This window comes from Elgaria multicarinata, chromosome 7 (genome assembly GCF_023053635.1).
Source record: "Elgaria multicarinata webbii isolate HBS135686 ecotype San Diego chromosome 7, rElgMul1.1.pri, whole genome shotgun sequence".
NCBI classification, from domain to species: domain Eukaryota; kingdom Metazoa; phylum Chordata; class Lepidosauria; order Squamata; family Anguidae; genus Elgaria; species Elgaria multicarinata.
The window spans coordinates 102,931,508-102,956,765 of NC_086177.1; the positions used below are offsets into that span (position 1 = coordinate 102,931,508).

Consider the following 25,258-nt stretch of genomic DNA (forward strand, 5'->3'; position numbering starts at 1 on the left):
AGAATATTTATATACCACTCCCCATTGAAAAATATCGGAGTGGTGTACAAAGTAAAACGAAAATAAAAACAGAATAAAACAGTTAAAACAAAATTTAAAAAGAAGCAAAAATCAGAAATCCAAGGCTGCATGTTAAAGAAAGGCTTCTTGGAATAAAGATGTTTTCAGGAGGCGCCGAAAGGAGTACAAGGTCGGAGCCTGCCTGACCTCCAGAGGCAGGGAATTCCACAGGAGGGGCGCCACCACACTAAAGGCTCTTCCCTTGGTAGATTCCAAACGGAGGATGGATCTAGGTGGAACCACCAGGAGCAGGCCCTCGGATGACCTCAGTGACCGGGCAGGTTGGTAAGGGAGAAGGCGCTCTCTCAGGTATCCTGGTCCCAAGTTGTTTAGGGCTTTGTACACAAGTACAAGAACCTTAAACCTGGCCCGGTAGCGAATAGGCAGCCAGTGCAGTTCCCTCAGCAGAGGAGTTACATGCTAGAAAGGGGCAGCTCCAGACAACAGCCGAGCTGCAGCATTCTGCACTTTACCTCCAACTGCTTTCAAAATCAAAACTGCTTGTCTTTTTGCAGACACCCCATTAGCAAATTCCAGAAGGGAGCAGGTGGAGAAGAGGTACCCTATTCAGGTAGTTGCTGATCATTAAGGCCCATAAGCCGACTGATTTGCCTATCAATGGATGTGTGTACACTAGATGACGTGCCTTTGTGAAACTTGCCTGGCATGGCCATCAACCTTCTCTCTCCCAGTATCATACATTTATTTGTCTATGGCACAAAGGCCGTTACAACCACAACAATAAAACAAGATGTCTCTATGACAGCCAAAATTCTTACGAACTCGTAGGGAGAGAATTCATTAAAAGAACCAAACTGAGAGAAAAGGCTGAGATTTATACTGTTGGGGGAAAAACGATACAGACCCTAGTAGCAATGATAACAGGAAATTATAGCAGGTGGTCCCCTCTGCAATCTACACCTGATTTCTTTAGAAAAGTTTGGCGGATTTTTTGAGCTGCTGCAGCAAACGTTGCAACCTTGATTGTAATTGCTTTACTGTACTCTGCTAACAGATCACAGATAATATTAGCAGTGGGCCAACCCGCTCTTGCTCTCAGGAGATCTCCTAAAAAACAATTCCTAATATCCTTACTCCCAGTATCAAGAAATGCAAAGTTGGACTGGACATACACACCCCACCCTGGATACCATCTTGACCAGTCCCCCAACTCAACAAAAGCATAGGGTTGCATGATGTCCTGCAATTCAGAACAAGATGGGAGATTTCTAGGGAACTCTGACTAAGACTTCACATTGCTTTCTGTCCAAATGGAGCTCCTAAGAATATGACTTTTACTCACCATTGTCTGTTGACCTCCCAGGAAAATCGGAAGTTGGCACCAAGTCAGGCTCGGTTGAGTTAAGATCAGATGAATCAGAGGTGGTTCCCTCTGTGATGATGAAAGCTTTCGCTGACAGCCCTGAAAACACATCCATGATTAATTTAAACCCCTTGGGTTGGATCCAGACTACCATTATGCCAGGGGAAAGGTACCACTTGTAGGAGAGGTCTTCCACATCTCCTCCTCCCCCTTGCACTGCCCCTTCCAAATATGTTCATCACTCCCCCAGACACCCTCTAAATCTGCTCTGATGGGTGCACGTGGAGAGAATAGGATGGAGAAATTCCATTCCACAAGCGGCATCTCGCTGACGGAACAATGGTTCTGGATCCAACCCATTAGATGATAACAGTATAGAATCATAGAATAGTAGAGTTGGAAGGGGCCTATAAGACCTTTGAGTCCAACCCCTTGCTCAATGCAGGAATCCACCCGAAAGAATACTTGACAGATGGTTGTCCAGCTGCCTCTTGAAGGCCTCTAGTGTGGGAGAGCCCACAACCTCCCTAGGTAACTCTTTAAGTCATTTCTACCCTGCTTTTAAAGCAGCCTTTCCCAACCAGATGTCTTCCAGATGTGTTTGCCTATCACAACCGTCACCCCTAGCCACCATGGCCATTGGAGGGCAGCAGGTTGGGACGAGGTTGCTTTGAAAACACCAAGGTGGCTAAATGCACAGAAATGATCATGTTTCTTTTGACACTTGTCCACCAAGCTACCCAAGGTTGAGAGACTGAACCCTCAACTAATGGGGTCATAAGAACATAAGAACTGCCATGCTGGATGAGAGGGAGGGTCCATCTAGTCCAGCACTCTGTTCAACCAGCTGTCGACCAGGGACCAACAAAGCAGGAAATCATACAACAGCACCTTCCCACCCATGTTCCCCTGCAACTGGCGTACATAGGCCTCTGGTACTGGAGGTAGTAGATAGTCATCAGGACTAGTAGCCATTGATAGCCTACTCCATGAATTTGTCCAATCTCTTTCAAAGCCATCCCAAATTGGTGGCCATCACTACATCGTGTGGTAGCAAATTCCATACTATGCTGTTCATAGTTATACTACTTCCTAACTATATGCTGTGTGAAAAACTACTTCCTTTTATCTGTCCTGAATCTTCTACCAATCTTCCAGCTTCTTGGAATGACCCAGGGTTCTAGTATTATGGGAGAGCAAGAAAAATGTCTCCCTATCCACTTTCTTCACACCATGCAGAATTTTGTACCTTCTATCATGTCTCCCCTTACCCTCCGTTTTTTCCCAAGCTAAAACAACAATGCAAATTATATGCAGGGCCTTATCAGTGATGGCCCTCCAATTGTGGAATGCTCTCCACATTGAAATCTGCCTGGTGCTAACGCTGTCATTTTTTTTGGTGTTAGGTAGTCTTTCGTCTACTCTCAGATACTTGACGCCATATGATGGTATATTTATGTCAAGTGCTTCATCAAGGTATCTTATTTGTAGGAAGCCACAAGGATGATGCTGACTTACCTCTTGGCATGGAATTTTCAAAAGCAGCAGTTATTCCTTCTTGAGCTTTTGCCATAAATAGATATAAAGTAGAAACTACATGTTAGCAAACCAGACAATGCTTTGTAACTTTTTGTAGTTTTTTCCCCCTTTTCTTTTAAGAAAATTTCAAAAATCTTTTCCCAAAACCCTGGTTTAAGGTGTCTTCTGAATGGGGCCAATAATTGACATCATTGAATATAAAATGTGTATCGCAACAATAACTGCCAACACAGTAAGAAAAAAACTTAGAAAGCCAATCAATCATTTATATATAGCTTAAATAGCAACTGATTTAAAAGAGTTAGTGTGCAATCCATGTTTAGGCAGAAAGAAGTCCTAAAATTCCCACGATGCCCCAGCAAGCATGGCTCACTGGTGCATGCTGGGAATTTCAGGACTTTTTTCTGTCTAAAGATGAGTAGAACTGCGCCCTTAACCACTAACAGTGATCAAATTGCATGACACCTTCCTGCTCAGCCACACCTGAACAGCAAGAGTACATAAAGAATGGCTTTTTCAGTGACAATCCACTACCGTAGACCTCTTTTCTCTCAGAAACCCACCAGCCCCATTCAGAAGAAGAGTGAAAGTACTGCATCAGTGGGGCAGTTGTGGTGATGATGATGATGATGGCATTTTTATACTGCCCAATAGCAAAAACTCCCTGCGCGGTTCACAAAAACTAAAACAATTCAAAGTATAAAACAAACAGTATAAAAACATGATATAAAATACACATTAAAACGGATTAAAACATACCATACATGATTAAAACATCTTGAAAACATCCTGAAAACATTCTAAAATTTCACTGGATAGGCTTGCCGGAATAGATCAGTCTTTATTGCTTTTTTAAATTCTAAAAGACTGTCAAGTTGATGAATCTCCTCCGGCAGGCCATTCCACAGTCTGAGAGCAGCGGAAGAAAAGGTCCTCTGGGTAACAGTTGTTAATCTAGTTTTTGCTAGCTGAAGTGGATTCTTCCCAGAGGACCTGAGTGTGCGGGGCGGATTATATGGGAGAAGGCGATCCCGCAGGTAGCCTGGACACAAACCATGTAGGGCTTTAAAGGTGATAACCAACACTTTGTACTTTGCTCAGAAACGAATCGGCAGCCAGTGAAGAGATTTTAAAATTGGTGTAATACGGTCACCCCTAGGTGTACCAGTGACCAGCCTGGCTGCAATATTTTGGACTAATTGAAGTTTCCGGACTAGGCACAGAGGTAGCCCCATGTAGAGTGCATTACAGAAGTCGAGCCTCGAAGTTACCAGTGTGTGTACTACCGTCTTTAGGTCTGCCAACTCTAGGAAGGAGCGCAGCTGGCGTATCAGCCGAAGCTGATAGTAGGCACTCCTGGCTGTCGCATCTATCTGGGCTGTCATTTGGAGTGACAGATCCAGGAGCACCCCCAAACTGCGAACACAGTCTTTCAGGGGGAGTGTAGCCCCATCCAGAACTGGCTGACACACCTCCAAACCTAGGTCAGAGCCCTTGACAGCAAGCACCTCTGTTTTGTCTGGATTCAGCTTCAGTTTGTTTTTCCTCAGCCAGCCCATTACCGCCGCCAAACATTCATTCAGAGGAGACAGATTCAGATTTAATTTAATTCATTCATATTAAACTCATTGTGGGCTGGGAGTTCCAACAGCAGCAGCTGATAGTTCCCCCCTATTTTAATTTCAATGGAAAGAGCTTATTATACATATTTCCATCCGTTTCTAGCCACGTACCTCCTTCTCCAAGGGATTCAAGGCCTCCACCACTCTCCACATCTGGAGTAGCTGTTTAAAACAAAAAACAGTGGGATTAATTCTCTGATCAGAAAAGCCATCCATCCACCCAAAGAAATTCAAGCAAGCAATTTCCTGCAAGTAATTCACAACAAAGGGTGTTTGTCTGTCAAGCCCCCTCACCACTGAAGGAACATTTAAGGTGGATGGCTTCTAGCAAGGGCCAAGGGCCAGGGTATTTGGCAGTGATCACGGACCATGATTTGGTCTATCATGAACTCTACTATCATGGATGAAGACGCGTAGTATTTGATGGACTGTATCATGGACATCTGTATAGACCAAGGGTGGGTAGCCTCTACCATGGAACACTATGGACCAAGTAGTGAAGTATTTGGTAGAATTCTGTCTTCGACCTCTGTATAGACCAAGTGTTAGTGTCCTTGATCATGGCACTATCATGGACCAAGGGTGAATGGCCTCTATCATGAATAGATATCCCCACCAGCCCTCTCATGTTCCTGCCTTCTGCATTCACACACTTGGCCGCCAGATTAGATAATGATAAATAATGGTGCTATGGTTAGTTGTTCCACCACTTTCCTTTTCTGATAACTGTGGGTGTAGATGATACTTTGCAAAACTTTTAGGAGCATCACTGGGATATAGTTAAGAGTGTGGGACTAGGCTTGGGAAGGCCTAGGGTCAAATCCCCCACTCAGCCTTATGAAGCTCACCGGGTAAATGTAATACATGAAAAGAGCAATCTAAAGATTAGTAATCAATAATGTCTTTATGTATTATCCTGTGTCATCGGAAGGAGATGTGAATGACAGGGGGAAGACAGTGGTACTAGCCTTACTTACCTTGATCTTCCAGGTTGCTCAGGAACAGGTCACTGGACCCTGGAGGGACATCTGCCAAAGTAAAAATAGAAAGCAGGACATTCTCTGACTGGAGCCCAGCTCTATAGTTTGCTCAGCAGAAGAGCTAATCCAACCCCATTTATAATCAAGAGTTGACCATAGTTTAAATCATGAGTGAAGTCTTCCTTTTCTTTTTAACTTATCAATCTAATTACTACTAATAGTTAAGAAGTAGATAATTAATTTGAAAAACATTTTCTTTAACAGAGTTATTTCTCTCCCACCCACCCCAAAAAGATGTTTCAGATTGTATATCCAAGTCCGTATTTCTAGGCAATGCAATATTTAGAAATATTTACAAAAGACCCAAATGGCTACACACCTCCTCTGTGGATTTGAAGACCTCCATCACCAGCCACATCTGAAGTAACTGTTTAAAAGAAAGGGGAACAAGCCCAAAAGTGATACTTTCATCAAGAAAATCAAGGATGTTTATGAAAAGCATTAGAACAATTAACCATATTAACGACACAAACAAACAAAATTGGAGCCGTGAAGCACTTACGTTCTGCTCCAGAAATCCGTACAGCTGACCCATTGGTTGGGTGTGGAATGACTGCAATATACACAATAGATCAGGGTATGCTCATGAGAGTATGCAAGCTTTAGGATCACACAAATCTCTTTGTCAAATTAACATATCATATTTGGAGTAGCATAGCTGCTGTGTTTTCCCCCCTTCTATTTGCACAAGATGTACAATAAAGACAAACGAATTATCATCTACAAGAGTGAGGATAGCCATATATAGCCACATCTAAAAACTAGGCCTTAATCATCTCTCTGGCTAAATCATAACGAACTGTAATCCTACCAGATAACTCATTTCTTCTCATAGTGTCTAGCTTATGAACTCAGTTTGAGCATTAAAAAGCACACTTGATTCTACCTTATTTTTGATCATGAAGAACTGTGTCATGTCTGAAAGCTTGTAGACCGAAGTCCAATCCAATGGTCTTCAATTGGTGGGTCGCGACCCAAAAGTGGGTCACAAGATCAGTCCTAATGGGTCACGGCAAAGCTGTTGCCACCATGTTGCAGGCTTGGAGCCCAAGGAGTGTCTTGTGTCTTGACCAGTTGAAGATCACTGGTCTAATCAATACAACCCATCACTGCCTGACAAAATTTCAAAAGCTAGAAAGAGACTAGAGATAGCTGATGCTGGATTGGTCCATTGATGTTCAGGAACTTCTGAAGCTAAATGGTCTTCTTCCACGTCCATGAAGCCTTGGCTTGGATCTTGTGACATATGTGGCCTTGATCCTATGACCCTTCCTACCTTCCACTCCTCCATTGCTTAGAACAAAGGTTCAGAACCTCTTTCAGCCTGAGGGCCAAATTCCTTTTCAGAGAAGCTCTTGGGGGTGCATTCCAGTGGAAGGCAGGGCCAAAGGTGTGGGGTCAGAAAGCCATCAGATTTTAGCTTACAGCTCTTCTTGCCAGGCCAGATTTGCCCTACAGATCTGAGGTTCAACACCATTTGCTTAGAATGATATTTATTTATTTATTGCATTTTTATACTGCCCAATAGCCGAAGCTCTCTGGGCGGTTCACAAAAATTAAAAACCATCCAAAGTATAAAACAAACAGTATAAAAACATGATATAAAATACAATATAAAAACACAACCAGGATAAAATCAGGTGCAGAAATACAAATTTAAAATACAAATTTAAAACAGCAAAGTTAAAACTAAATGTATAGACTATTAAAATGCTGAGACAATAAAAAGGTCTTCTGAAAGAATATAGTGTAGGTGCCAGGAAAACCTCCTTAGGGGCTCATTCCACAGCCGGAGTGCCACAGCTGAGAAGGCCCTCCTCCTGGTGGCCACCTGCCTCACTTCCTTTTGCAGGGGCTCACAGAGAAGGACCCCTGAGGATGGGGTCCGGGCAGGTACACATGGGAGGAGGCGTTCCTTCAGATAGCCTGGCCCCAAGCAATTTAGAGCTTTAAATGTTAATACCAGCACTTTGAATCGGGCCCGGACCTGGACTGGCAGCCAATGAAGCTGGAAGAGGACTGGTGTGATGTGGTCTCGTTAGCCAAATATGTGAACATTTCCTTAACTCTCAGAATCAATGGACCATTTTGTCCCCTTCTTGAAAAATATGGCTCCCAGCTATCCCAAACAAGAACAGTGGGGAACAGGCACATACCCTCTGCCACAGACGTATCTATCAACTGAGTCTCTTCAGCCCTCGGGTGTTGAAGCTCTGCAGAAGATGGAAAGCGAGTTGGCTTCTTACCATAAAGAGACATATAACATCCTTAACAACTGTGTCCGTTCACCAAGCTTTGTGAGGACACAACATACAGATCTATGCAGATAAGACTCCTCCATGCAAAAAGGAAGCAGGGTCAATGAAGTTCCCCCATTCATGTGTGGGGTGCAAAGCATACCTTCCGTATGAACTGTTGTCTGAGTTTTCTCACTTGCTGTTTCTGAAAAGAAGAGGGAAGGGATGCCCCATCATTGACCGAAAAAGAATGGGAAAAAGTTTTGCCTTGTGAAAAATGGACAGTGTGGCTGTTAAGAGAAAGGGGTGGGAGATTTGGGGGTGCAGAAGATAACTGAATAAGGGTGCCTTCAAATGAAACTGGGTTGCTTCCATCACACCATAGGCAATTCTGCTCTAGTTTCTGAGCCTTTCCCATTCACAACAGATATACTTATTTTCTGCGCTCATGAGACTTAGAAACTTGCATTTTTTTAAAAAAAAAAAAAAAGTCTGAGATGTTGAGCATGTCAGGCATGTCTACACCAGGCCTATATCCCAGGATCATCCCTGTGCATCCAAATGGCACACAGGGGATTCCTGGGAGCAGGCCGGGACGATCCCTCCATTTGCTTGGGATAATCCTTAGGTGTAGAAAGGGTCGTCAGCTTCTACTGTAAATATCTGGCCTACTTATCTTTGGGGGGTTTGAAGCCAGTGAGGATGTGACCCTGCTTTAAACCATGCTATACTTGAATTGTCTTAGGCTTCCTAGCACTATGAAAGCAGTATATAAAAGGCAGGAGCCACACCAAGCAGGATATAGTGGTATGAAAGCAGTATGGAAGCAGTATACGGCTTGATTCTCCCAGAGGGCAGGACATGGAATAATGGGCTCAAGATAAAGGAAGCCAAATTCCAGTTGGACATCAGGAAAAACTTCCTGACCGTTAGAGCAGTATGACAATGGAATCAGTTACCTAGGGAGGTTGTGGGCTGTCTTTGTAGCAATATTTCGCCTTATAACAGCAGTAGACAAATTTACAGAGCAAGGGAATGATTCCTCGAAATTCAAATCAAGGGAAAGGGACTGGCTGCATACAGACCCCGAAGTTTCAGAGTTTTCCCTTTATGGTCTCACCTGTAACCAGAGAAGGGCAGAATGAAACGTCCAGACTGTTCAACGAAGAGTTAATCGGGGAATGCAAAAAGCATTCAATAGCTGCTTTGTCGCAGTTGCAGAGAAAGCGTTCACAGGAATCGTCAGACTCTAGAGACGAAAGAAAACCATTTTTCTTTAAAAGAGGAGAGAGAGGCCCACATACAAAGTGCCATTGAGATATCTGTTTCCACAACCTGCCTTCTCTCTATAAGGTTTTGACCTGGAGAAGTATATTTCAGTTTGTAGCCGGGAAAGTCTATATTGTGCCCCTGGCTCTACTCAACCAGCACAAATGAGCTCAAGATTGAGAGCATTTCAGAGCAGGAGGCACTAGAAAATTCAACTCTCTCTATATAATTCCCTTCCTTTTAATGGCTGAGTGGCACAGGGTTGTCTTCAGGGGACTACAGATATAAGAATCAACTGCAGCTCCAAAAATACAATGTGCCCCACAAGAAAACCAAGAAGTCACCTTGAATAAGCAACTCTCCAAAACGCCTTGCAATCTGAATCAAAAACATACAGGAGTCTTGGATTCAAGACAGGCCTTCCAAGAGAAGAAAGGCTCCACTCGCAAAAGATCCCTCGGCCCAGTTTTGGGGGGGGGATTTCCCCACCCCCGCAGTTCACCCAGGGTCTCTGGATACTCTGTGTAGCCTTTTCAGGGGGAAGGAAGGGCTGCGGTGGGAAGGAGGGGGCAAGGCAGTCCACTTTCGTCACTGCAGCTGATCCAGCGTAAACCTGGAGCATAAATCAAGGGACTGGATCAACCCCTCTGGGAGAGAAGGTTAAACAGCTGGGATTGTTTGGCTTGGGGAAAAGGTGAGTAAGGGTACATACGACAGAGGTGTACAAAATTACACATCTTGTGGAGAAAGTGGGCAGGGAGAGAGTGGGTAGGGAGCAAGGGGTTTGACTTGATGGCCTTATAGGTCCCTTCCAGCTCTACTATTCTATTATTCTATGATTTTTCTTCCTCTCTCATCATCCTAGAACCCAAAGGGATCATCCCATGAAGCTGGCTGGTGGGAGATTCAGGATAAATAAAAGGAAGGACTTCTTCAGACAGCACACAGTTAAGCTATGGGATTTGTTACCACAAGACATAGCAATGGCCACCAGTTTGGATGGCTTTAAAAGGGGAATGGACCAATTCACGGAGCAGAAGATAATCGATGGCTACTAGTCCTGATGGTTGTATGCTGCCTCCAGTCTCAGAGGTTGTATGCCTATGTACACCAGTTACTGGGGAACATGGGCAGGAGGGTGCTGTTGCACTCATGTCCTGCTTTGGGGGTTCCCATGGGCAGCTATTTGGCCACTGTGTGAACAGAATCCTGCATGAATGAACCTTGGTCTTCCTGTTCACCTGCCTCTCTCTCTGGCCCCAACAATGATGGTACTGAGAAGGAGAAGTGGCAGCAGCAGGTGATGCCTACTTGCTCACTGGCTCTCTGACTGTCAATCAAGCCAGCGGCAGCAATTATGAGAAAGAGGATGAGGAGCAGGAGAAGCTGGTCACAATGGTGGCGCCAAGACAGACCCACTGTGGAAGGGTGTCCATTGCCTTGTCCAAGGGCCCCCATAAACCTGGAACCGGCACTGCTTGAGCGTTTTAAAGAGAAAGGCAGGGTAAAATATTTGAATGGATATAAACAAATATCCCAAGCCTAGTTTCCTTAAACTGTCTTCAATCCTACCACAGGTGATGTTTTTTGTTAGACAGCTGACATCCATCGTGATCTTGGCAGGATCCCATACACATTCTTCTTCTGTGGCTTCTTCGTAACACTTTCGGTGTTGGAAACAGCAGCTTATTGGGAGGAGGGGACAAAAGAAAAGCATCAATCTAAGAGACCATTTGGGGACTAAATATCAGCTTAGCCATCTGGACATAGAACATGGGAAGCTGCCCTATACTAATGAGGTCCTGTATGGTGCAGTGTAGTGGTTAGAGTGTCGGTCTGGGACTCAGCCCTGAAGCTCATTGGGTGACTTTGGGCCAATCACTGACTCTCAGTCTAACCTTCCTCATAGAGTTGCTGTGAGGATAAAATGGAGAGGAGCAAATCATGTCTGCCACCATGAGTTCCTTGCAGAAGTTAAGAAGGTGGCATACAAATGCAATAAGAAATCAATAAATACTAAGCCAGAGCACTGGTCCATGTAGCCCAGTATTGTCAACACTGATTGGAGGCGGCTCTCCAAAGTTTCAGGTAGCCCTACCTGGAGATGCCAGAGATTGAACCTGGGTCCTTCTGCAAGTAACGCATGCGCTCTCAGTGAGCTATGGCCACATCCAGAAGTCCCCAGCCTTTGTGCATGCATCACATGTATGTCCACATCTTGCACATCCAATGTAACATCTGGAGGAAATGCTGTCCCTCAGGTAGATACAGCATGCACATCTCCCCAGGCAGGTTCCCCCACCCACAAGACGGGAACTGCATGGTTCATATCCAACACTTACTCATCAACTTCATCCGCAGGGAGTCCCTCCATCTCGAATCGGCAGGTACAGCCATAGTCTTCAAAATCTCTTGGGCAAATGCCGGTCACACACTTCATCTTGCTCACAAAGTTGAGCAAGGCAGGGAAGTTGGTGAATATGGACTGAAGCCAGGTGAAGTGAGAACCCAAGCAGTCTACAGAGATGTACACAACGAGAACACATCAGGAAGGGCCAATCAGCCTCCATGCTTCTCTGCGCTCATCCCAGCATTTATCCTTTCAGAGCTTTCTCAGAGAATTCCCAGAGGGAAAACACAGGGTTTCGTTAGCTTTTGCTGAGAAAGCTTGGAAGAAACCATGCGTTGGGAAGATGAGACTCTGCCCTCCTTCCCAGAGGAGGGCAACCAGGATGATCAAGGGTATGGAAACAAAGCCCTATGAAGAGACACTGAAAGAACTGGGCATATTTAGCCTGGAGAAGAGGAGATTGAGGGGAGACATGATAACACTCTTCAAATACTTAAAAGGTTGTCACACAGAGGGGGGCCAGGATCTCTTCTCGATCCTCCCAGAGTGCAGGACACGGAATAACGGGCTCAAGTTAAAGGAAGCCAGATTCCAGCTGGACATCAGGAAAAACTTCCTGACTGTTAGAGCAGTACGACAATGGAATCAGTTACCTAGGGAGGTTGTGGGCTCTCCCACACTAGAGGCCTTCAAGAGGCAGCTGGACAACCATCTGTCAGGGATGCTTTAGGGTGGATTCCTGCATTGAGCAGGGGGTTGGACTCAATGGCCTTGTAGGCCCCTTCCAACTTTGCTATTCTATGATTCTATAATCTTTCTCACTTCACATGCAAACATACACTTGTGAAGTGGGGTGGAATGGAAGGGCATCATTATGTATAAGAAGGGCCTTGTAGGCCTTCCCTTTAAGGATGAGATGCTCCTGAGCATATTGAAGAGTATCATCTCCTGCTGCGATGCATGGGATATGTGGATTCTTCTGCCTCGTAGCCCAGTTCATTGAAGCATATGAAAGAGCATTCCCTTAATTCACTGAATTGGGCTGGGTAGAAGAGGAAACTATGCATCCTATGCACCTCAGCAGGAAACATACTCTTTAGCATGCTCAGGGAAACACACTAGGGTGACCATGTGGAAAGGAGGACAGGGCTCCTGTATCTTTAACAATTATATTGAACAGGTAATTTCAGCAAGTGTTATTTGTATGTATGCAGCACCTGGTTAAATTCCCTCTTCATCAAAACAGTTAAAGCTGTAGGAGCCCTGCCCTTGTTTGTATCTGGTCACTCTAGTATAGCTCCTGGAGCTTTAACAGTTGTGATAGAAAAGGACTTTCACCAGGTGCTGCATGCATAGAAATGACACCTGCTGAAGTTCCCTTTTCTATGCAACTCTTAAAAATCGAGGAGCCTGGTCCTCCTTTCCATAGGATCACCCACCCACCCCAAGAATGAGGCCTACAAGGCATCTCTTGTTCCTAGCAAGCTCTCCCCACCATTAATTCCCCACTGGGTGGCCAAGCTTCTGTTTGAAGGTATACCCTATTTGAAAGGTGGTCCAGTTGAGAGCCAATGAAGAGAGAGCAAGCAGGGGACTTGAAGTTGCCCATCCACAGTGAGCACCTGGACAGGGGACACAACAGGTGCACAGGTGACTTGGTCATCTTTCCCACTAAGGTGAGATGTAGAACGTATTTGTGTTTAAATTATACTCATTGTTTCTAAATGTTATAGAATATATACTGATCTAGTTCCCCACTCACAAGTTCTTAATGTATGTTAATGTGGTTTTTATCTTTATATTCCAATTGTGTTCATTATTTTAATTTTACTTTATATTACCCATTTTTAACCTATTTAACTCATTTATTTTAGCTTATCTTTTTACTTGTTTTTATTATGTCGAATTGTGATGGCTTATTGCTTTCATTCATTCATTGTTTCTAAACGTGCGTCCATACATTTAAATTAGCATTAAAATAAAATGAATACAATCAGCATATGCAAAATTTATGCAGATCCATATTCTTTATTTTTTGGTGGCACATTGCTTGGTGGTACATTTTCTTTTCTTTGCAATGCATAAATGGCCAAGCTAGGACTGAGTGGTGGCAAATTCAAAATAAGCTGGCTCTGCGTTTCCTGATTGCCTCCAGGTGTCCAGACAGGAAAGTTTGGGGAAATTAGGTTATTATTGAAAGAATGGACTCATGTTCAGAGTTCCAACTAGTCAGTTAGGTCTTCATCCAAGATATTCCATTCTATCTCCTTTGCCTTCCATTTTTCTTTCATTCTGTGGCTGCTGATCACGTCCCACTTGCTCAGTTTTCTGCCTTCTTCATCTTGTAATTTTTTTTAATGATTCCTTGTCCTTCTGCAAACCTAAGAGTTTCCCCCCAAGCATGTTGATACTTCCTTCTCATTTCTCAGGTTGTAACCATTTGGGTTGCAATCATCATAGCACTCATCATCTGAGTTTGCTATTAGAGAGAAGGTTAAGAATTACTCATCCCTGTCCATCATGCTTCTGCATGAGTCACTGTTCCGGGAGTGCCTCCTGATTGAAGACGTGATCCAATCAGAGACACTGTAGGGAGCCTTTGCTGAGAAATGCTCACTCTTTATGGGCACTGCACAGGCAGACATCAATTTAGAAGGAGAACATGTCTTAGGGGTAAAGCATAGTGCAAAAGAAACCCTCTAACTTAGGCCTTAGCTAGACCTAAGGGTTATCCCAGGCAAATGGAGGGGTCATCCCTGCCTGCTCCCGGGATCCCCTGTGAATCATTTAGATGCACATGGATGATCCCGGGACAATCCCGGGATATAGGCCTGTTCTAGCCATATCTCTAGAAACACTTCTCCTTAATTCCAGATTATGTTGTACCTTTGGGGTTCTCAGTTGCAAAATTGTACATGCTCAGAGTCACTTCTCCCCTTTGAAGGAAGGTTACATCAACTGGGATTGTTTAGCTTGGAAAAAAGGAGGCTAAGGGGAGACATGATCAAGGTGTACAAAATTGTGAATGGTATGGAGAATGTGGATAGGAAGACATTTTTCTCCCTCTTTTCTAATACAAGAACCCAAGATCATCCCATGAAGCTGACTGGTGGGAGATCCAGGACAAATAAGAGAAAGTACTTCTTCACACAGTGCATAGTTAAATTATAGAACTCACTACCACAAGATGTAGTGACGGCCACCAATTTGGATGGCTTTAAAGGGGGTTAGATAAATTCCTGGAGGCAAAGGCTATCCATGGCTACTAGACCTGATGGCTGTGTGCTGTCTCCAGTATTTGAGGCAGTAAGCCTGTGTGCACCAATAGCTGGGGAACATGGATGGGAGGGTGCTGTGGTACCATGTCCTGCCTTGTTGGTCCCTGGCCGATGGCTGGTTGGCCACTGTGTGAACAGAGTACTGGACTAGATGGACCCTTGGCCTGATCCAGCAGGGCTCTTCTTAGTTCTTTTATTATTGTTGTTGTTGTTGTTGTTGTTGTTACTGCTTTTTGTATTTCAAACTCAAGTTCCTAGGTAGCATTGAAAATCATAGAATCATACAATAGTATAGTTGGAAGGGGCCTATAAGGCCATTGAGTCCAACCTAATTTCTGGCACAGTGATGGGAAGTAATGAGGCATTTAAGAAATAACAACACTTCTCTCAAAGAGACAATTCTAAAAGTAACTGCTCAGAGCCCAGAAGAGTAACTATATGAGTCAGCAGAAGCATGGAAAAGTACGAGCCCAATAATTCCTAAACTGCATGCTGTGGCAAACCAGTGTGCAAAGAGAGCACTTCTGGCATATAACAAAGAATAAAGTAGTTAAGGCTGCAACCATGTAGCCTATTAAATAGAAGTAAACCCCACTGAATTCAACAAGACTTACTTCTGAATAAACATGTATAGAATTGCACTGTTAATGATCAACAGTGACGTCCTTCGCATGTCTATTAAGGAGCCCCATTGAGTTCAATGGCACTCCTTCCCTTGCAATTGGGTATAGGATTGCAGCCTAAAGGCTCTGATGTGGCTAAAACACTTATCACCAGACAAGACTTCCTGCTGTCCTCCTATATGATTCTGCTCCAGGCTTGTCTCTTTCCAATCGGTCTTTGCTAGGTCAGTGCAATTTTGCTCCATGTCTACATCAGGCATCAACGAAGTATTCGTGATACTTCCCCTCTATTTCCAGCGTTTGGGTTGTGAGTGTCGTTGCCCAGGTAGCCAAAACTGCACCACCCATGCACAAGAGGGAGGTATCCGCAGGCTTGGGGGAAACCCCAAGATTTGCAGAATTTGAAATAAAGTACTAGAGGTGGGGGGGGACACCTCCAAACAGCACAATTTGGACTGAAAGTGTTCAGTGGTCAAGGAATGTTGACTGTAGTGGGAGAGGAGCAGGAAATAGTGATGGAGGGGTGTGTGGAACTGAGTGGGTAGGATCTGAACAGAGGCATTCAACAATATTTTGTGATAGGTCCCATATTCCTGCTGTGCACTAGAACAGCCCATTCTGGGTATGCATATTGACTCATTCAAGTGTTGCCCTCATTTCATAGTGATGCACATGAAAATGTTAAGATCTCCCCCCTTAAAACCAAGCGTATTCAATTAAAAAGAAAAGAATGAAAGGAAATTCACTTACCAAAAAACAAAGCCACACTTTCCACACTTCCAAAGACCCCGTTGAAGAAGGTGATGTTATCTGAATATGAACAGTATTAAAAAATGTTAACTATAAATGTTCCTCTCTCATTTATTTCATTGTATCTAGAAAGAGGCGGGGGCATCTCATCATTATACTTTAGGTCAACCTTTCCCAAAGCTGGTACCCTCCAGTTGGTTTGGACTCCAACTCCCATCAACTCCAGCCATTATGTCCAGAAGTCAGGAATTGTGGGAGTTGTAGGTCCAAACATACGTTGGGCACCAGATCGAGGAAATTTGCTTTAGAGTGACCAGCGTGGGCAGGGCTATACATATGAAGGGTTGCAGCCATGAAGATAGGGCTAGCCATGGCTCTTAATGTAGATATGGCTCTTAGCTACAGGCAGAGAACAAGCTTTTGCAACACTGACGCAGCTCCAAGTGATGGAATCAACAGCCACCACTCAGAAGATGCTCAGTTTTTACAGATTATCTATGTGCCAATTACAGAGCAGCATCAGCTCCTGGTTTCTGAGGGCCCTTGGCCAAGATACCTTCAGTGGCCTCCTCCTGCAAGGAGTCTACCTTCTCACCCCCATTTTCACCAACTGGTCTTGCTCCTCATCCTCTTCCTGATCATCTACTACAGTGAGCAAGTAGGCAAGAGCATATACTGCTCCTTCTCACCACTAGTGTTGTCTGGGCCAGAGTGAGAGGCAGGTGAACCAGCAGATCTCAATGGTGAAAAGAAGAGGAAGTCCAAGGGGCTCTTCTCATTGGGCCACTGCTGGGTTGTGGTCTCTCGGCAGGTGCCCAACGATGCCTGCCCTCAGGGCCGGTGCCAGACTATTTTGCGCCCTAGGCAGGTGAGCTGCTTTCACCCACCCACCCACCCACCCCCAGGGGGCGGGGGGCACCTTCGGAATGGTGCACACGGCTGGAAGCCGCTCTGGGACAGTGACTTCTGGGTGCGCCATTCCGAAGCCGCTCACCCCCACCCCAGCATTCTGGCTTCGCTTCGGCCCACCCAGCCGAAGCGAAGCCAGGATGCTGAGGTGGGGGGGTGGGCGAGGCTCCACTTCAGCTGGGGGGCACCCAGCCGAAGCAAAGCCAGGACGCTGGGGTGGGCGGGCAGGCAGCTTCGGAAAGGCATGCCCAGAAGCCGCCCTCTCAGAGCCGCTGTGGGAGAGTGGCTTCCAGGTGCGGCATTTGGCGCCCCCTTACCTTGGCGCTCTAGGCAGCTGCCTGAGCGGCCTCTATGGTAGTGCCGGCCCTGCCTACCCTTGATGACAGCTCTGTTACAGAGCCATTGCTTTGTTCAGTGGACTTCCTTAGATGGTTCCTAGACCCAAGCAGAATCACATGAGATACCTTTTCCTAGATGGTATCACTTTACAAGTGCAGGTAGAGAGGATCACCAGTTTAAATACTCCATCATGAAAAAATAGACTCCTTGAACATAGAAACCAAACAAGTCAGGGAGAAGATGAGCTTAGCGAATTCAGACATAGTACATAGCTCCTCAGCTCCATCATCTGACAACTGCTAAAGTCAATGCATGCTGGGGGGAAACTGGCTGTTTCATTCTTTGACTCTATCCCTTAAGGGAGTCTTATTCAAACCTACGTGCTGTATTCAGTGGAGGAGAAAATTGTATTGATAAAGTATATGTTTTGCATGCAAAAGTTGCCAGATGTTCACTCCCTGGTATCTCTGGTAAAGAGGATCCCAGTAAGTAGCAGAATTGGGATAAGTCCCTTCATGAGACCTTGAGGTGCCAGTCAGAGTAGGCAGCAGTACCAGGCATGATGGACCAATGCTCTGCAATTCATAGAATCATACAATCATAGAATAGCAGAGTTGGAAGGGGCCTACAAGGCCATCGAGTCCAACCCCCTGCTCAATGCAGGAATCCACCTGAAAGCATCCCTGACAGATGGTTGTCCAGCTGCCTCTTGAAGGCCTCTAGTGTGGGAGAGCCCACAACCTCCCTAGGTAACTGACATTCAGATACAATCAGATAAGGACGTAAGAAGATCCATGGTGGACCAGTCCAAGGGTCCATCTAGTCCAGCACTCTGTACACACAGTGTCCAACCAGCTATTGACCAGGAACCCATAAGCAGGACATGAGTACAACAGCATCCTCACCAGCAACTGGTGTATGTAGGCTTGCTGCCTCTGCTGCTGGAGGTAGCATATAACCACCAGGACTACTTGCCCTTGATAGCTTTTTCCTCCAGGAACTTGTTTAACCTTTTAAAGCTGTCAAAATTGGTGGCCGTCACTGAATCTTGTGGTAGTGAGTTCCATAGCTTGACTTGTGTGATGAAGTATTTCCTTTTATCTGCCCTGAGTCGCCCACCAATCAGCTTTGTGGTATGACCCCACTGGGTTCTAGTGTTATGAGAGAGGGAGAAAAATGCCTCCCTATCCTCATTCGCCACACTGTGCATAATTTTGAATAGCTGTTGCTGGATGGTTGCTGAACAAGAGCGTCTTACTTAGGTTTTGTTCTGTTGCATGAGGAAGATCCATTGGAATTGCTGGTGCCTCTGAGCCTTGTCCACCTGTATCACCCATTCAGTTCAGAAGAAACAGAAATTAAAATGGAAAAACAAATTAGAACAGTGTTTCAAGTCAGCATAGTGTCTGCAGGGCATTTTACACATTACCCAGGGCAAGCCAAGGTTTACCACCAAGTGTAAACTTCATAAGGATCTGCAATCAATCCTAGTTTCCTGGTGCACCTTACCTATCAGTATACACAATATCAGTGTATGCAAATAAATGCTTCCTACATTTATATCGGGCTTAGGAATGGGGGAGAAATTAGTACAGTTCACATCTTAATGCGAACCTACTTGATTTCTCACTTTGGACCACAATGCAAACCGAAACTCAATTATTCTTCAAAACTGGAACATCTCCAAATTTTGCAGTGGAATGCCTCATTCAAAACATGCATACAAAAGCGCATATATAATGGCAAATAATGTTCAAAAATGTATCATACTAGGAAAAGTCTTGTAAAACATATGTATCTTAGGCAAATATGCCTACGGAAAAGCAAATATTAAGTGAAATGTGCACAAAAATAATTTTGGTTTTTTATGTGAACTTAACAAAAACACCTTCAAGTTTGAGATCAACCAGACTTAAGATATGAGAAATTTCAAAATTCTAGATGAACTGAATTTATGATTGGAAAAGTGAGAATTCCTGTTTAGCCTACTTATGTCCTTAGATCTGAAAGAATGGCCTGTTTTGTAGATCTACTATTAGGGGAAGTGCACCAGATGGTGACATGAGACAGGGCCTTCTCCTTGGTGGTTCCCCAATTCCAGGGTGCTCTCCCCCAAGAAGTTTTTTTTAAAAAGTGTTTCCTGGATTTTATCACAAGTTTAGGCTTCTGATGTTTTAACCCATGAAAGGCAGGCAGGGCGTCAGGGGGGAGAGAGAAAGAAATTCTACCTTCAAATCAAGAAATGATGGGATTTTTCTAGTATGTCAGGGAGAAACATACACACAATGGACACCTGTAACCTTAAATGATACAATCCTGGGGAGGGGAGAATGAAACCAGAGAACTTGATTTTATGGTTATCGTAGAGTGTGATCTCATACATGTTTAGGCAGGGGGGATCCTACAATTCCCATCATTCTCCTGCCAGAAAAATGTGCATAGGATTGCACCCTAAAGTGACCTTAAGACAATTATCTGATAATACTTGAATGCCGCATTCCACTCTTGATGTGGGTAACTCTCTAACAATCCTGAGAACCATAACATGTGGAAATACCTACAGTTGGCAACATACAAAAGGTATGTGATTTAATTGGCAGGAAATAATTTCTTTGTCATCTGTCAGGTTCTAATACAATCTCCAAAAACTATCCCTTCCTGGCTCCCCCCCCCCTTCATTTATCCATCCTTTACTATTCATATATGAAATGTTCATTGGAGAAAAATGACCCCAGGTGGTAGAGCACCACTGAGCACACAAGGTCTGCAGGCACAAGAGACAATAAGTATCATCTATGGTGAGGCTGATGAGGAAGCAAGATCTGGAATTATTCCCCATAAGTATTCCAGTCAGGTGAATGATGCTGTCAGATCCCATTGGTAGGGAAGGGATTGAGGGAAGCAAAGCTTTACATATGTCTTAGTATTGCACTGAATCAAGGTTTTGCCATGGTTTCCATAAGAATACAAGGTCCTAAATGATGGCCCACAGGAAACCATAGAGGTGAAGGGGTTATTTAGGCCAGTGAGTCCAACCCCCTGCTCAGTGCAGGAATCCAGTTTAAACATCCCAGACAGATGGCTGCCCAATCTCTACTTGAATACCTCCCTATGAAGATGGTTCTATTGTCTGTCTACTCTGACCATTAAGAGGTTTCCCTAATGTTCAACCAAAATCTATATTCCTGTAACTTAAGCCTGCTATTTTGTGTCCTACCATATTGGATGTTAGAGAACAGGTTGTGGCCCTCTACCCTTTAGGTATCTGAAAAGTGCTATCCTACCCCCCACCCCACCACCGCACACCGAGACTTCTCCTCTCAAGACTAAACATACCCAGTTTCTTCAATCTTTCCTCATGGGACTTAGTTTCTATTCCCTTGAACGTCTTTCTAGCCCTTCTCTGAATACATTCTAACCTACCTGGAGCCTGATTAGGATTCTGATTAGAATCATAGAATCATAGAATAGCAGAGTTGGAAGGGGCCTACAAGGACATCGAGTCCAAGCCCCTGCTCAATGCAGGAATCCACCCTAAAGCATCCCTGACAGATGGTTGCCCAGCTGCCTCTTGAATGCCTCTAGTGTGGGAGAGCCCACCACCTCCCTAGGTAACTGGTTCCATTGTCATACTGCTCTAACAGTCAGGAAGTTTTTCCTGATGTCCAGCCGGAATCTGGCTTCCTGTAACTTCAGCCCGTGTCCTGCATTCTGGGATGATCGAGAAGAGATCCTGGCCCTCCTCTGTGTGACAACCTTTTAAGTATTTGAAGAATGCTATCATGTCTCCCCTCCATCTTCTCTTCTCCAGGCTAAACATGCCCAGTTGTCATCAACTTTTTTTTTTAGGCTGCAATCTTGTACACATGTACCATAGCATAAGTCCCATTGAACTCACTAGGACTTACTTCCAAGAGGACATGCATAGAATTCCACAATTGGCAATAGTTTGATTACCCTTCAAGGTGTTTTATGTTCGTACTGGTATTGCAGGTATTAGATTAGTCATATATTTTATCAATGCGGAGAGAGAAAAGACGCAGGGGAAAATTAGACACTCTGGAATCCTACATAAATATATTTTAAAGTGAGTTCATTCTAGACTGAAATGTTTATTCTCGCATAATCTTTTCATGGCATCTGATAAAATGGACTGCAATCCACAAAAAACTAATCCCGTAATAAAATTTATCACCATTAGGGTGCCACGAGAAACTTTGATTTTCTTTCTAAATGAAATCAGTAGTATTTATTTCCTTCTGTGCAAGAACAAGTCACCAGCATCGATATTTACATTATGCCACCCCACTTCTCTGAAAAGTGAAGATCTCTGGAATCACAAATTCACCACGACAGGATTACATAAACATATATGAATATCATACTGTTTATTTTTAATTCAGGAATCGTCCATCGAAACCCTTACACAGAGGTATGAAGCAATGTGAGAAAATAGAGATAGAAAGAATCTTGGCAGAGGAAAAATGATAATATGAGAAATATTCAGTAAAATACTTTTGATTAGCTGATTATGGAGTTCAATAGGTAAGAGAATATTGTGTTCAAGATTATTTAAGAAAAGATGTAATGGCATTTTCTAGGATTTAGAAAATGGTTTGGTCAGCTTTGACTAATTCTCCAGTTCCTGTGGGAGTAGAAGCTGGCCCATGAATTTTAATGGTAGTGCACTCTGTGAATGCAAAAGGAAGTGTGGGCAGAGTTTTCTCCTCCTTTGAAGTGAATGGTGAAGCAGTGTAATACAAAGGCTTCACGTGTAAGACAAAAAATATACAGTGATCCAGAATGGAGATACTCCCTTTGACCAAAAGCTAAAGGGAAATGCTACATCTTCTCAGCACATGAATCTCTTTAATAGTTTAAAACAAATCTTAGTGGGTTGGATCCAGACTTAGTCATACTTAGATTTCATATACATTGAAATGAATGGGACTTAAGTTAGTCAACCCATTGGTTTTATTGAGTCTGCTCTGCTAATACCAGATCTAAACTAACATACCAAAACAACAATGGATAATATTACTGACAGCCTGATCCTACATGCGCCTAGCCAGAAGTAAATCTTACTGAGTTCAATAAGGCTTACTCCCAGAAATGACTGAATAGGGTTGCAGCTTTTGTATGTATATGCATTTTTATTAGATTTCATCTAAATTTAGTCACACTTAGAGTAGATCCATTGAAATCAATAAGTGAAGTTAATAATCCAATTGATTCTACTCTAAATATGATTTAGCCTGGATCTTGTAGTAGTAGTAGTAGTAATACTATTGAGTTTATTGGAATGCTCTAAAGTCACGTTTGAAGCAAATTGTCTGTACAAACTATTTAATAGAGCTGGGAAAAAATGGTAACATGATTTTCCACTTACCACCACTATGCAATACCATCAACATATTCACCAGCAGAATTACCACCATTATTTTGCAGGAATCTTGCCTGGTGAATTAAGTAAAATGTTAGATAGATTGTGTGTATTATGTCCTTTTATGAAAATAAAACATAGGGAAACATGAAACAAATTATCAAGGTCTTCTGAATTAATTAGATTATACGAATCATATAGCGAAAATTATGCTAGGAACCCATTTCAATACGGGAAAGTTTGAGCTTGCTAAGATACCTGCTTTTAAAAGGAAAGGATAAAGTAGCCTTTCCCTACAGATGTGTTGGACCAGAGGCCATAATGGCTGTGAATGATAGGAATTGCAATCCAACCCATCTAGAGGGCGCCAGGTTGGGGAAGCCTGGCCTAAAGTGAAAGGGGATTTTCAGTTGAGGGAGGGGAGATGATTGAATGGGGGGCCCTGATAGCAGGTTTTAAAACTGTGAACATTTTAAAGAGGGGGAGCAGGAGGAGGAAGAGAGAGAGTTGGGTTAGATGTTTCTCTCAATTTGATAATAGAATTTGGCCTGACTCAACGAAATTGACTAGGTTAAGTCCAGGCACAAAGAAGTATCTCTTCTCTATCCAATGCAAAACTAATTGATAAACTTCACTGTCAGAAGATGCGCCGATGACCACCAGTTTAGACAGAGGTTTTGTAGGTGCTGTTTTGGTCTTTAAAAGCCAATAAATTCCTGGACGATAGGTCCATCCATGGATATATTAGCTATGGCGATCCTATTGAAATCTTTTTCAAATGGTAAGGCATCTTCTCCATATGACTTTTACAAAGCAATCCTTTCATGTTTACTCAGAAGTAAGTCCCATTATGCTCAGTGGAAATTACCCCTATGCAAGTGGGCATTGGATTGCACTTAAAAGATTGATACAGAGAATGATGCTGCTTCACTTTCAGATGCAACTTTCCTACAATTTTTAGCCAAGAGAGTGGGCTTATCGTTTAAGTTTCACATCCATACAGATAGCACTTCTATAGCATTTTATAATGCTCAAAGCACTTTGCATCACTTAGATTGTTGTAAAACATACAACAGCCTGTGAGGTGGGTCATTATTACTATCTCCATACTGCAGAGCAGAGCTAATGACTTGCCTACGATCTCTGCATAAATCCATGGGGGAGAAAAGATTCAAAGCAGGCCTCTCCTGATTCATTGACCAATCACATAGTCACTGTAACATACCAAGCCTAAATCAATCAGCTTCCTCTTCATTTATTTATTTATTTATTTATTACTTATTTTAAATATTTATATCCCGCCCTATATCACTAAGATCTCAGGGCGGCGTACAGATAAAAACGTACAGTATAAAACAATAAATATACACAGTTAAAAACAAATTAAACCATAATCCAAGTTTAAACAATATATAATTTAAAAGCAATAGATGCAGTTAAAACAGTTAAAACAATGTGCCAGTGAGTTTAACCATCAAAGGCTTTGTTAAAAAGCCATGTTTTTACTTGCCGTTGAAATGCAATCAATGTTGGCACCAATCGGGCCTCCAAGGGGAGGGCATTCCACAGTCGGGGTGCCAGAGCAGAGAAAGCCCTCTCCTTTGTCCCATCATAACGTATATGTTGTATTGGTGGGATGCGGAGAAGGGCTCCTCCAACAGATCTAAGGTCTCCATCCCTCCTTGCTTGGTTCCCTGATCCTACATCCATCCCTTGGAAACAAGTCCCATTAATAACAAAGAAGTGCCCACGCACTTTCTCCGATGGGTGGTAGTTAAACAGGTGCACAGGACGTGTCCCAGAAAAAGGGAGAAATCATTTCACTTGGGACCATTCCAGGGCCTGATGCTGAAAGACATCCATGGGGAACACACTAGGGTGACCCTATGAAAAGGAGGACTGGGCTCCTGTATCTTTAACAGTTGCATAGAAAAGGGAATTTCAGCAGATGTGATTTGTATATATGGAGAACCTGATGAAATTCTGTCTTCATCACAACGGTAAAAGGTGCAGGAGCTATACTAGAGTGACCAGATTTAAAAGAGGGCAGGGCACCTGCAGCTTTAACTGGTGTGATGAAGAGGAAATTTCACCAGTTTCCCCATATATACATATGACACCTGCTGAAATTGCCTTTTCAATACAACTGTTAAAGATACAGGAGCCTTGTCCTCCTTTTCATAGGGTCACCCTAGAACACACAAATGGAACTAATATACTTCAAACACCACCACCCCATCAGCAGTGCAGCCGAGGAACAAGCAGACCCTGGAAGGCATTACACATGTGTATGGGATAGATTAGGGTGACCATATGAAAAGGAGGACTGGGCTCCTGTATCTTTAAAGTTGTATAGAAAAGGGAATTTCAGCAGGTGTCATTTGAATGCATGTAGCAGCTGGTGAAATTTTGTCTTCATCATAAGAGTTAAAGCTACAGGAGCTACATGACACCTGCTGAAAATCCTTTTTCTCTACAACTGTTAAAGCTACAGGAGCCCTGTCCTCCTTTTCATATGGTCACCCTAGGATAGAT

General features: G+C 43.6%; 1 protein-coding gene and 1 long non-coding RNA gene across 2 annotated transcripts in view; both read right to left on the reverse strand.

The window, feature by feature from the left end:
* Window positions 1-25,258, reverse strand: part of OC90 (otoconin 90) — a 38,114-nt gene that overhangs the window by 6,995 nt on the left and 5,861 nt on the right. Inside the window, exons 2-11 of the mRNA XM_063131332.1 lie at window positions 16,093-16,152; window positions 11,434-11,608; window positions 10,664-10,776; window positions 8,943-9,071; window positions 7,986-8,027; window positions 7,742-7,798; window positions 6,088-6,138; window positions 5,523-5,573; window positions 4,657-4,707; window positions 1,364-1,483 (exon numbers count right to left, since the gene is read on the reverse strand). Coding sequence (XP_062987402.1) covers window positions 1,364-1,483; window positions 4,657-4,707; window positions 5,523-5,573; window positions 6,088-6,138; window positions 7,742-7,798; window positions 7,986-8,027; window positions 8,943-9,071; window positions 10,664-10,776; window positions 11,434-11,608; window positions 16,093-16,152 — 849 coding nt within the window. The remainder of the gene's footprint in view (window positions 1-1,363; window positions 1,484-4,656; window positions 4,708-5,522; window positions 5,574-6,087; window positions 6,139-7,741; window positions 7,799-7,985; window positions 8,028-8,942; window positions 9,072-10,663; window positions 10,777-11,433; window positions 11,609-16,092; window positions 16,153-25,258) is intronic.
* LOC134401176 (uncharacterized) lies at window positions 5,557-6,123 on the reverse strand. Its single transcript, XR_010025639.1, has 3 exons — window positions 6,088-6,123; window positions 5,905-5,952; window positions 5,557-5,573 (listed from the first exon to the last, which is right to left on the reverse strand). It is a non-coding gene; the product is annotated as an uncharacterized LOC134401176 (long non-coding RNA).